General features: G+C 41.0%; 1 protein-coding gene across 1 annotated transcript in view; it reads left to right on the forward strand.

Annotated features, from left to right (window-relative positions):
* Window positions 1-383: 383 nt before the first annotated feature.
* The window catches only part of ABCB11 (ATP-binding cassette, sub-family B (MDR/TAP), member 11), a gene marked incomplete at its 5' end in the record, with an annotated part of 35,534 nt that continues 23,453 nt past the window's right edge, over window positions 384-12,464 (forward strand). The window contains 7 exon segments of the mRNA XM_009706219.1: window positions 384-471; window positions 1,350-1,483; window positions 3,295-3,466; window positions 5,271-5,395; window positions 6,166-6,340; window positions 9,517-9,630; window positions 11,616-11,726. Coding sequence (XP_009704521.1) covers window positions 384-471; window positions 1,350-1,483; window positions 3,295-3,466; window positions 5,271-5,395; window positions 6,166-6,340; window positions 9,517-9,630; window positions 11,616-11,726 — 919 coding nt within the window.

Consider the following 12,464-nt stretch of genomic DNA (forward strand, 5'->3'; position numbering starts at 1 on the left):
ATTAGTTAGTATAATGGCATAAAGCGAGAGCATTCAACACCTAATGAAAACTTGTTGGGCAGCTCTTCCCCGAAACACCCTCTCACCTGTGCTGTTTCGGAGCATGCAGTCTGGTGGGGTTTCTCAGAGACTGCAGGGCTGCTCCAGGATGACAGAGCATTTTCTCGTACCTGCCAGTGCCCTACCCCTCTGTGCAACAGGCAGAGCAAGCAAACCAGCCACTGCTACTGATAGCCTCGGTATTGGGAAATAATACCTCTGTTAGCAAAACAAGCTGACTTGCCAGCTGATGTGACTCTTACTTGAAGAAACACCAGATTAGAAATCTGTAAGAAACTTAAAACAGTATTGCTAGCTCTTTTTTTTTTTTTTTTTTCCTCCAGGGTGCTGGACATTGAACAAGAAATGACCAAGTTTGCAGGTTACTATGCAGGAATTGGTTGTGCCGTACTTGTGTTAGGATACCTCCAAGTCAGTATTTTGTTCCCTATTTTGATTTCAAAGTTTAAATCACTAAATAATTAAGTTTATAATAATTATGTTCCTTTTAACTGCTCAGTCAGCTGCCCATTTGAGCAGAGCAAATGCTTGCAGTTGTCATTCTATCGTCTGAAACAGGTTAGCTCTGGCAATCTGAGACCTTGGATTTGTGCATGCATACCTTTGTACAAGGATACGTTTTACCCAGTGAGATGAATGCATGCTGCTCCTTTCACACCACAAGAAATACTTGCTCAAGTGTGGTTACTATGGAATCCACATGCCCTACCAAAATAACAGGTGAAGGGCATACAGATTCCCGGTAGGCATATCAACTGCTTTGAGCCCTGTGTTTCTAGTATAGAGTTGTTACAGAGTGATACTAGTGCAAAACTAGTGTTGAAGAAGAATCACACCCTACATATTCTGACTGAGATGAGCCACAAGCTTGGACCATTCCTGCATAATCTGCCAAAGGATCCACTGCTTTTGAAGCTTTTTATAATCACAAAAATCACTTGTCATTCTCCTTCCTGAAAACTATGCCTACGTTACATACAGCTGTAGATGGAAAAATTTTTGTCCATATGACATTCATGTGACAGCACAAGTAATTTAACTTGCATCTCCTCTCAGCCTATCAGAACTGAGACAAATGCTTGGTCCAGAGGCTTTATAAAATTGTTGGATTATTTAAAGATCAAAGGCATAAACCAACTATTCATGAATGTGTGGCTAGAATGTATTTTACCTGAATAATAAAATGGCCAAATTGCTCTTTCCCATTTTAGCCAAATTGCTTTTTCCCATTTGTTGGGAGTAGAAAGACTTTTTGCTGCAATTTATCAACCACATTATGCTCTTCCCAGATCTGCCTTTGGGTTACGGCTGCAGCTCGTCAGATACAAAAAATCAGGAAAGCTTATTTCAGGAAAGTAATGCGAATGGATATAGGCTGGTTTGACTGTACATCTGTAGGAGAACTGAACACCCGAATTTCTGAGTAAGTAATCTAGAAAAAACATATGCTTGAGAGAACATTTTGCACTCCCTTCCAAAAACAACAGAGTGCCAATAATGAGGCATTTGACAAATACCTTCTAATATAAAATACAGCTATGTTCCTGGGAGCAGGGACTAGGCTGATTATCTCCCCCATCTTCAAACTGAGTGCCATCACTGTTAAGCCACAATTATTTCCCTTTTGTGCCTTGTCTGTCAGTAAATGCGGGGGTTTTTTGTTGGGTTTTGGGATGCATTTTTTTTTGCCAGTTTGTCCTATCCTTCCTTTCTCCTCCTGTGCCCAGTCTTTTCAGAGTGATCTATAATTTGGCTGCCAGCACACACTCCCCTGAGGCTGGAGTTGTGTTTGAACCCTCTCTGACTTCTCAGAAAGGAAAATTATATTAGGGGCACACTTTGCTTTTGTTGGTTTTTAAAAGAAAAGAGTAAGCCTGCCTTAATCTTCTGCTAAAGAAGGTACAAGCACCTACCTTTAGAAAGGGACCCAAAGTAGATGGAGAAGTCTTCTTATCCCAGGTATATATTTAGCCCTGATAAAAGCGGAGTTTAAGGCTTGCTCCTTTTCTTAGTGGTTCCTGTTTACAGGATGAAGGCAGCTGCGAGGTGAATATGCCAACTCTAGATGGCTCCCTGTTCTCAGTTGTGCCTGCACAATAGGAGTCACATTTGCAGATTTTTCTGTAGTTGAAGTGGATTTTATTTGCCTTTACTTACTGCAGTGCTATCTATGACTTTCTGTGGTGTTCTTTTTATGGAAAATAAATGCCAAGTGTAAGTCACAGTGAAGACTTTCTCTGGCAAAAAGTAGGAACTGAGCATGTATTTGTCTAACAAAAAACACTTAGCTCCCTGTTTTTTTGAAAAACATTGTCCTGTGCCCACAAAAAGCTTCCTGATTGCAAAAAAACATTCTCCAGAAGAAATATAAACATATTCCTCAGCTCAACACTCTTCAATTTTTCAATAGCGGACTGTAATTTCACTGGATACATCAATGAGCTAACAACTTTGCACTTTAAACCTCAAAGCCACTTGCTCCTATTTATTCCAGGAGTTGCCAATTCTTCTAATCTCAGGGGTGAGCTAGTAGCCAAGAGTGGCAGACGTATCATGACTGTTTTTCTTTAAGACATTTTTTCTGTGTTGGCAATGCGTAGGGATTGAATGATGTTAACAGCTGCACCACTGTCCCCCATATGATACAGCTGTCATGTTTTCCCACTGCCTCCAGTGATAAAGTAGCCCTCCTCAGTTTTCCCACTCTCCCTGTCATTTAGAGAACAAACTACCTGATAGGGTGGAGAGAGGAACCAGTGGAAAGTGGAACTAGAAGAGAGTTACAGCCCTCCTCCCTTTTCTTGCCCCCTCAGCAAGGCAGTATGGTACATTCTCAGTGCCCCATGATGGGAGGAATGCCATATCAGCTATACAGGTTTTCTGTTATCAGATAGCTGCATCCAGCTGGCATGTCTCTGCCCCCTCCTTTGAATCAGCTGGGGCACAGTAGTAAGAACCAGCTAGTGAATGAGTCTGCTCACAGGATGACTTTTCCTGGGAAAAGACAGTATCTTCTCTGCAGTATTCATGCACAAAAGCCTTCTGCCATTGCAAAGGCACAAGTTTTCTCACAGTAGCCAGGGGTCTTTGGAAGGGATGATGGCGGAAAGAATAGGGATAAGGAAGGGGACTCTCGAAGCGAATGCAACTAAGCCAAACGTGGCCAAGACCTGCAACAGAAACGAAAGATACACTCACCAATCTTCTGTTGGATTTTGTTGCGTTTTTTTCCAGCGATGTTAACAAAATTAATGAGGCTATTGCTGACCAAGTAGCAATCTTCATCCAGCGCTTAACTACCTTTGTGTGTGGATTTTTACTGGGATTTGTCAGTGGCTGGAAATTGACCTTGGTTATCATTGCAGTCAGCCCTCTGCTCGGGGTTGGAGCAGCTGTCTATGGCTTGGTAAGTGAATTGCAAGAAGTTCCTGTTGAGGTATGATGAGCAGGGAAGATCATGCCACAGAGCTGGGAGGACTGGTGGAAGAGAAGGCTATTACACACCTTTAAAGTCAAGAGAGGTAGATTATGGTCACAGCAGCACTGGGGGTGGGGGAGGAGGAAAGCCAGGCTTTGCTCCTGCTCTGCTTATTCTGATTCCCAGAATAATATATCCTGCTTCTGAGGCGGGAGTGTAAGTATACCTTCCATTCGGTCCTGCGGATGGATAATATGGTTGCTGAGATCAGTAGTTGGCCTTCTCTCTATTTCTACGCCTTCTCTCTGTTACTAAATACCTGGTTTAGATGGTTATGAGACACAAGGCTTGATTTTCTATGTAGATTAGGCGCTTTTAGAGATGATCAACTTTTGGAGCTGTACAATAGTTGAAAACAACTGCTTAAACTTACCTCAAGCAGTCCCTGGTCTTGGCAGCTGTTGCATTCTCTCCCGGTTGTTCCTGTTCTGCTCCTTCATTCACTCCCTACGAACTCCCTGTCACCATGCAGAGGAAGGACAGTCAAGAGGGGACCTGCAGGATCCTCTGCCCTCTCACCTCCACTCCCACACCCAGCAGGGCTGGGCGGTCCCTGCTCCTCCTCTGCACTCTCTCATCCTCTGGTTGGGTTCAGCCCTTTGGCTATCTTACTTCTTCCACGTCAGAAACAGTTTGCTATCATTTTGCTGTCAAATCTCTAATGTAACTCAGACTAATTTCTCATCTTCCTGCTTTCCTTTGGCACCTTGTGCTGGCTGAAAGTCTATAACACGAACAATGACTCAGTGTGAAGTGGGAGAGCAAAATCCTGGCAGGGAATGAAATAACCCCCAAAATACCTCTTTCCATCATTTGCAATTTCTTTCTGAGCTCATTCCCCTTTATGTGTGTAATTTCCCCCCTTTCCGTTCTTATTTCTCTGTCCCCATCTCTTTCCTTTCACATACCCACTGTTAGGTGTTTCCTCCTTACAAGCCTTTCCAGCCCAAGTCTTTGGTTTTTGCCATAAAGAAAATAGATCCAAGGTCAATCTAGCCTGGTTTCCTGTCTCCAAAAGTGGCTAGCAGATGCCTGGGGTAGGGTATTTGAAGTAAGAAAGCAAATGATGACACTACGATTTCTAGTGATATTGCATTCCCAAACCAGTGTGGTATCTTTGTGTAGAATTGTACATTACTACATTTTCTTTCATTAATTTGAACATTTTTTTGAGCCTAAGTAAGCTTTTGGCGTCCTATGTGCTCTGGGCTGCTGTGTAGGGACCTGTTTGCCGTCAGCCCAAGAAACAAAGCACAGTGTCGGGCAACATCTGTTTCCATCCTCCCCCATCAGTACCATTACCTCTTCTTCCTGAAGCTGGGCTCTACCACAGTGGCTAAAGGGCTGCTCTTGCCATTTAAGCTCCCACTTCTTCCCACCACGCACAAACCCTCAGTCTGCCATCTGCTGATAACTAAGCCCAGTTAGCAGAAGAAGGAGGGAGGGAAGGAGGGAAAGCAGGAGTTGTCAGCTGCTCTTTCTAGATACCTGGAGCAAAACTGTTGGCCAAGGGGGTAACTGTTCTGCAAAACATATGCTACAGGGCTATATGCCCTAATACTAGAAGACAGAAGTCTTTGAGCGTTCAGCATGCCTAATAAAAGCCTGCTCGGGGCAGAGGAGGCAACCTCATGCAGAGCAGACAGTGCAGTATGACAGCCAGCACTGCTTACCGCTGTCCTTGTCTGCACCTACAGTTCAGATGTAACCAGCACTTCTTATGGTTTTGTAGGCTGTGGCAAAACTAACTGGCCGAGAATTAAAAGCTTATGCAAAAGCTGGAGCTGTGGCTGATGAAGTCCTCTCATCTGTCAGAACAGTGGCTGCTTTTGGTGGGGAGAAGAAAGAAGTTGAAAGGTTCGTTTGGCCAAATTGTAAGGTCTCTGATTGCTTTTTCCTGTAGCAACATAACACTGTAATGCACTTCAGAGTCATGGCAATTAGTCTCTAAATTCTACAACAATGATCATCTGTTAGCTCTGAGAATTATATGCACGTATGTTACAGAAATTTAGGTTTCAAATAACATTACCTATGCAAAACCAGTGTCATAATTCAGTCAATCAGCAAAATAAAACATCAGCAATACTATCTTCAAGTCATTCCCACTTGTAGGAACGTGCTGTCAAATTTTCCCCTAAACATTCTCTGATACATCACTTTTGCAACACTGAACACTTCAGTACTTCTGAACACTTTGGGTACTTTCAAGGTAAGTAAGAGAACTAGTTCCAGCAAGACATAATGATTTGATGATGTTAAGCTGCAAAGTTCTCTTAAATTTGTTTAAAGCATAACACGGCTGTAGGACATGCTCTGAAGCATTGGTCAAATTCTCAAATCCTGTGTCACTCTTCTAAAACTCCAAACCCCACGGCAAGGTATCTGCAGTGAGTGTGGCTTTTCTTGTGCTTATTACACTAGAACATACAATGATTTAATGATCTGGGAGCATTGCTGGCTTCAGCAGTGGTCTCTCACTTCAGAGTAAGGGGTATCAACCTTATGTGGACCCTCCTTTAACTGTAGCACAGTCAGTCATTGAAGACACCTCATTTTGTTAGTCTTTGCTAATTTTGAATTTTCTATCAAATTCATTTAGTCCTCTTTTATTTTTCTCTCCACAGATATGATAAGAATCTGGTGTTTGCTCAGCACTGGGGAATTCGAAAAGGAATAATAATGGGATTATTCACTGGTTACATGTGGTTCATCATTTTCCTGTGTTATGCATTAGCCTTTTGGTATGGCTCCAAACTTGTCCTTGAAGAAGAAGAGTATTCACCCGGCAGTCTTTTGCAGGTACCCATTTTATCTTGATGCAACTTTTCTGGACTGTTTCTTAAAACATTAATTCTGCAACACATATTTGTAGTGTTCTAGTATCTGGTGGCTCAGTGGTAACAGACACTATATGTGTCTTTTAAAGATCATTACTCAGTATATGTATGAAAGTATATGCACAATTGGATAAGATTAAAAAAAACACTCTTGTTTATTCTAAAGATTTGAAATGCTGCATACTTTGGTCAGAATAATGCTTTCATTTCACAGCCTGCTACAAAATTGACAGAGGCCTGAAACTAGCTTTCCGATTTTGTGGATAGGCATGTAGTTTCCGGGATATTGGCTTCTCTGAAGAACTCACTTTGTGATGAACAGCCTCATTGTGGTAAAGAGAAACCTAACCAAAGGAAGTTTTATCAAATTTAACCTCTCCCATGAACTGTTCATGTTTCTTTGAATCACCATTTTCTGTTGCTAATTGCCCGGTCAGCTCTATAAATGACAAAAAAACATGTAAACATATGTGCTGATAAAAACACACATGGCTGTGGCTCCTGCACTGTATACAAAAGACCATACTAACCTGCATGGCACTCGTGCATCCACTTCTGCACAGTAGATGCTTTAGACACTGGTGACCTAAATGCAATAAAACCAACATCTACAGATATTTTAGTTATTTGCTTTAAGCTAGGACTGCCCAAATGGCAGGCTCCAGCCCAGACACAGGGTAAATTTTTCCTGAACCTAGGCAAGTCCTAGGTGTTGTGATGAGACATCTATTTCTGCTCCTTCTCTGCCTGTTGCACACCATGGTCTGCCTGTTGCACACCATGAGAGCTCCTAAACACCAGCAACATGCAGTGCAAAACTTCCTGTTAAGTGGAGCTTGGTAAATTACTCTGACAGCATTGTAAAATTGAGCCATTCTGTTCAAGGAGGATGTCCCTCACAGGAAATCATTTGCAACTGCTCTTGATACCAGTGGTTGATACAAGGTAATGCTGTGAAAAAAAAGTGAGCAATTTCCTTGCCTTGCACAAGATAACTATAGTTCAGTGCTTCCAAATGACAAATGGCAAATAGTGGGGAGCTACCCTGTAGCTGAAAAATCGTAGTTGTCAATGGAGGGACCCTTCCTTATGCTCCCTTTCCTCTTTCAGTTTCCAGTCACCTTTCTTGGACTTCATGTTTTCTACCATACACTCCTAATCTGGCAGGGGGGAGGAGGGGGGGATTTGTAGATACAAAACTTTTAAATATGCTTTTCCTGGTCTCTGAAACACCGTCATGCACCAGCCATACTGCATTGAGATACACTAAGCATTACCTTCCCTTCTTCTTCTGTCAATCAGACCTGCAGAAAGAACCTGGTCTCTCATGTTCGTGATGGATGCTGACACACATATAACCTACTTGCTTTGGGACTCATTCAGACAAGAAAATTAGTTTGTAGTAAAGCTGAATGTGAACTTATGGCATGATCCATCACAGTGTGGATGTTTGCAGTGCACAGTATGTGTACAGTAAATTCTTCCACTTTAGCCACGCGGTTACTCTCAGTAAACATCAGTATGGTGCAAGGAAGAGCTGAGTCCTCTGTACTTCTATTTCTTTCTCAACAGTAGTGTTTCCTTATACAGTTTGCTCATTTATCCGGACTACTGTTTGTGTTGTATTCAAAAGGCTAGCTGAGTCATTGATTGCTTCTTAGCAGAATTCTCAGATACTGGTAAACTACAACAAAGGATTACATACCAGTTCTCCTAATGCTCAGGGTGAATGTTCAAACTATCAGCCACAACAAGGCAAAAAATGGACGAAAAGCCTACACCAAAGACATTATCCAAACATTTACAATCTGCTGTGCCAAACCACCTCTGTAACTGAAAAACTAAGGAGGAATAAAGCAGAGCAAATTCTAGGAAAAAAAATATTCGTTCTGACAAGCACATCCTGATACATTAGCTTTGAGAAGAATAAGCTATACTTACAATACAATGGAGCTCACTCCTTGTTGTAAGAACAGACAATTAATGCATTTGCGTATGTGTGGTAAATAAGGCTTTATCTTTTGATGTTCACCATCTTCCAGTGTCCTGTTCTTTGGAGCTCCTGTCCCTTATAATAATTCCCAACATTCTCAGCCTTAAATGGTTCCTGTCTATGCTTAGGAACCTTGATAAAAACTCCTTCATGGGAAATGAAGCATTAGGAGCTCTTAGGAGATTTTGAACAAATGCTTTTGGCATTTTGGTTCATGTGCTCCAGCTTCACCTGCTTCTGATCTGCAAGGCTAGACTCCAAGGTTGAATTTTTGGAGTGAAGTGTCCTCTGATATCTGATACTCTGTCCAGCTGCCTTTGTCATCTGTTGGTCCTTCCAGGAACAGTGGATGCTGTGGCTCATTTTCTCTCATGTTATCCTAGGCTTAGACCAAAAGGGGATCCTGGGGCTTTCAGAAGAGGGTCACTAGTGAGTAACTCTTCCCTTTGGTTCTTGGAAAAGAACTTGACACAGTGAGCACTTTCAGTACACACTACCTGCAGAAACTGTCCACCTGTACTGATAGAATAATCTCACCTTAAATAGTGGCTTATCTGGTGTTGGCAGCAACCCTTACAGGTCATTTCTGTGTGAGATGGAGAAAACATATTCTCTGTAGCTGGTACCTGCTCCAGAATTAAGTTTGGGAAGTATTGGATGAGACAGGGACTGCAATATACAAAGGTTGTAATACAGTGCTTTAAGCTTCTTTCTGTTTTTGAATTGTTGTAGCCTCTCATCAGCTTAATGGTAAAACACATCTCCAAAATAATCTACTTGCCACCGATGTTCAGTTCCAGCCCTTATTTCAAGGCACAGGCACTCAGTCAAATTGAGGTGGCTTAAAAATACATCAGTGGCACCTCAGTAAATATCTGGGTGCACACATTTTTAGGCCAGGGCAAATACGAGATAAGTTGATTTACTTTAGCCTGGAAGCAAAGTTGTGAAAGACAGTGAAAATCCCTTCTAAGATGGATTTGTTTGCTTTCTTTTGGGTTAATTATGCTTGTATAGTGAATCACTGCAGCTCAGCTGATGCACCAGAAGTCATTAAGCCTCTGTAGTTTGATTTGCCTGCCGAAGCTCTAAATTGTAATAAAAAAGTGACATCATATTTTGTTAATTTTTTTTCACTTCTTCAGGTTTTCTTTGGTGTTTTAGTAGGAGCTTTAAATCTTGGCCAGGCATCTCCCTGTCTAGAAGCCTTTGCCACGGGCCGAGGGGCTGCAGCAAACATTTTTGAGACAATAGATAAAGTAAGTAATGCATTTCTAAGCTGTGTCACTTTGTAGTGGAAAAATAATTCAATAAGCCTCAAGTGGTAGTAGTTTTATCTACTGTGTAAATGAGGAAAAATGAATGCAATTAAAGAAAAATTGACTGTGCAATAGAAAAGTCTAGTGGCATGCACACGGACTCGAAAAGGGTGTTGAAGAGATTTCTTAAGTAGTCTGTTTCTGAATAACAAAGTTTTACCTCAACTACTGCTGTTTCTTGCTTCCATTTCTTGTTAGGTACAATTACCGATCAGTGCTGGCCCATGGAAAGTGTACAGGCAGGCAGTAATAGTCACCTTGCAGTCAAACTTGCAGTGAAGCATCTAGCTCCCAGCCTCCAGATGGCATCAAAATATGTGGCTCTTTTGGCATTAGTGACAAAGGTGGCCTCTGTCACCTGTCCCAGAGCTACCCCGAGTTACAATGGGACCAAATGAGCACAGGCACTGGTCACAGTGGTCATAAATAATCACAGTATTATCTAGACAGATATTTAAAATAAGGTCGTGTGAGAAAGTCTGAGAGCCATTGGCATTTAGTGATGAGGATTCCTTTCTATACCTGTGGCAAAATACTGCTGATTTCTTAGCAGTACATAGTATCTCTGGTCATTGATAGGCTTTATTGTGCTAAAAGCTGTGTAAACACATTAAAATGCTGCTTGTCTTCTACAGAGCACATAAAAGTATATGAAGAAGGCTAGAGGGGCTGTGGTAATGCTAATGGACTTTTTAGGAAACTTTCAATGTTCTATAAAAATGATAACACATGTGCCTTATAAATGCACTTCATAAGCTAAAGCTCTAAGATAAACTGAAAAAGATAAATAAGGGAAGTGTTTTTTACAGAAAAATTTAAAAAGCACAAAGAGCTGCAACAGTAAGAATTAATCACAAGATTCAAGATAAGGCTGAGTCAGATAACCTTAGGGTAAAAAAAGCAAACTAAAGTGAGATTTCATCTGTCTAGAGAAAGGCTGACAAAATTAGATCCATCTCCTTGCTGCATTTGTAGATTTGTGATTACACAGTAAAAGCACAGCTCTGCCCTGATACAGATTTTTTTTCTGGCACTAAACTTACAGCCATGTTGAGGTTCCCATTTGCAGGATCAGTGAAACTTGTCTTCATAGCTTAGTAACTGAATTTAAGTAAGGTATATTCCTAAAGAGGAGTCAATCTTTTAGCTGTTCTTAACATCTTAGAACATACACATTTCTTGTATTAAAATTGCCTTCAATATGTTATGTTGCATTGAAAAAAAATAATGCATGTTTCAATTATCAAATATTGATGTTGCTATAGTTTTAGTTCATTCTCTGTATGCTGTGCTTCAAAAATCTATCCTTAGAAAATTTGATTTCATTGGGATTCCTCAAATTTCTCTCAGTTCTCTGCTCATGTGTAGCAGTCCACAATACCCAAGGGCTGGCCAAAAGTAGGTGAGACCCAGAGCACTTCATGGGAAAACAGGATTCCAGCTCTTAGGACTGGGTATGCAAGGATGGATGTTTTAAATGCAAAGTGGTGAAGTGTGCAGATTTTCAGCAATGAATTGGTTATTCAGTGCTGTAGGAGAATGCTTATATGAGCAAAACAGTGCCATTTCATTGCTGAGGAGCTGGCTAAATTAACTTACTCAAAATGCCTCGCTCAGTCAGCTATTCTGTTCCAGCAAAAACTGGCTGAGTGGTTGACTGTGGTAATTGCAGTAAGCCTAAAATGAGATGAGGCCGCATTCATCTTGCTGTACTACTCACAGGTAACAACTCCCCCATCACTTTGGCCTCCAATTTCATGTCCGTTACCTGCTAGCCCTGAGGCAGAGTCTGCTGCTGGCTCAGAGTGGCCAAGTGCTGTTCAAACAGAAGTGCCATGGCTTTGTATGGTATTGGGAATATTTATCTACTGCAGCAGTGTTGGCTCTTTAACAGCAAATAAATAACACAATAAATTCTATCCTAGAAACCTGCCATTGACTGCATGTCAGAAGACGGCTACAAGCTGGATAAAGTACGAGGTGAAATTGAATTTCATAATGTTACATTCCATTATCCCTCCAGACCAGATGTAAAGGTAATTATTTATCTTCCATCTTGAACACAATTACTGTAAACAATCAAAATTTCCTGCTTCTGCCAGCAATTTCTAGATTTTTCAGTATAGTCTAATTTCCAGAAGCCCAGACCTTCTGTTTAAAAGCAGACTAAATAATTCTTCTATTGAAGAGTTCTTCTAGTTACCATTCTACTTATTTTACCATTCTGACATACCCATTGCCATACGTATTCCTTGCTTCTGAATATAAACTTGTAGTAATTTCAGACAAATTCACCTGCATACAGTTTTTCATACACTCAATTATGCACTTGTGTCAACACGTGCTAGAATCGGACACAAAGTAACAGACTGAATGGTGCAAGCAGATCTTTCAAAACTCTTCTATTACCCTGGGGATGTGCCATGTGACCTATTAAAATGCTAGGAAAAGGTACGGGAACATTGGCTATATACCTCATTATTTCTGTACTACTGTATTTGAATTGACAAATTCTCCTTGGAAAAGTATATTACTGGACAAGCAAATGAGTGCTATTGCTTCTAAAGACAGAAGCACACGAAGTATCAGATTTTTCTACATAATTTCACTGTTACATTCTTAATATTTGTGCATTAACAGGCATTCATAATACATGTATAGTGTTCTTTAAAGGCAATTTATTGCTAATTTCTCCAATGGTATTAACTTGACTAGTTCTTAATGATAAACAACACGAACAAACAAAGATCAAAATCTGCCTGCCTGTCATGGGA

This window comes from Cariama cristata, unplaced genomic scaffold (assembly GCF_000690535.1).
Source record: "Cariama cristata isolate BGI_N322 unplaced genomic scaffold, ASM69053v1 scaffold21198, whole genome shotgun sequence".
NCBI classification, from domain to species: Eukaryota; Metazoa; Chordata; class Aves; order Cariamiformes; family Cariamidae; genus Cariama; species Cariama cristata.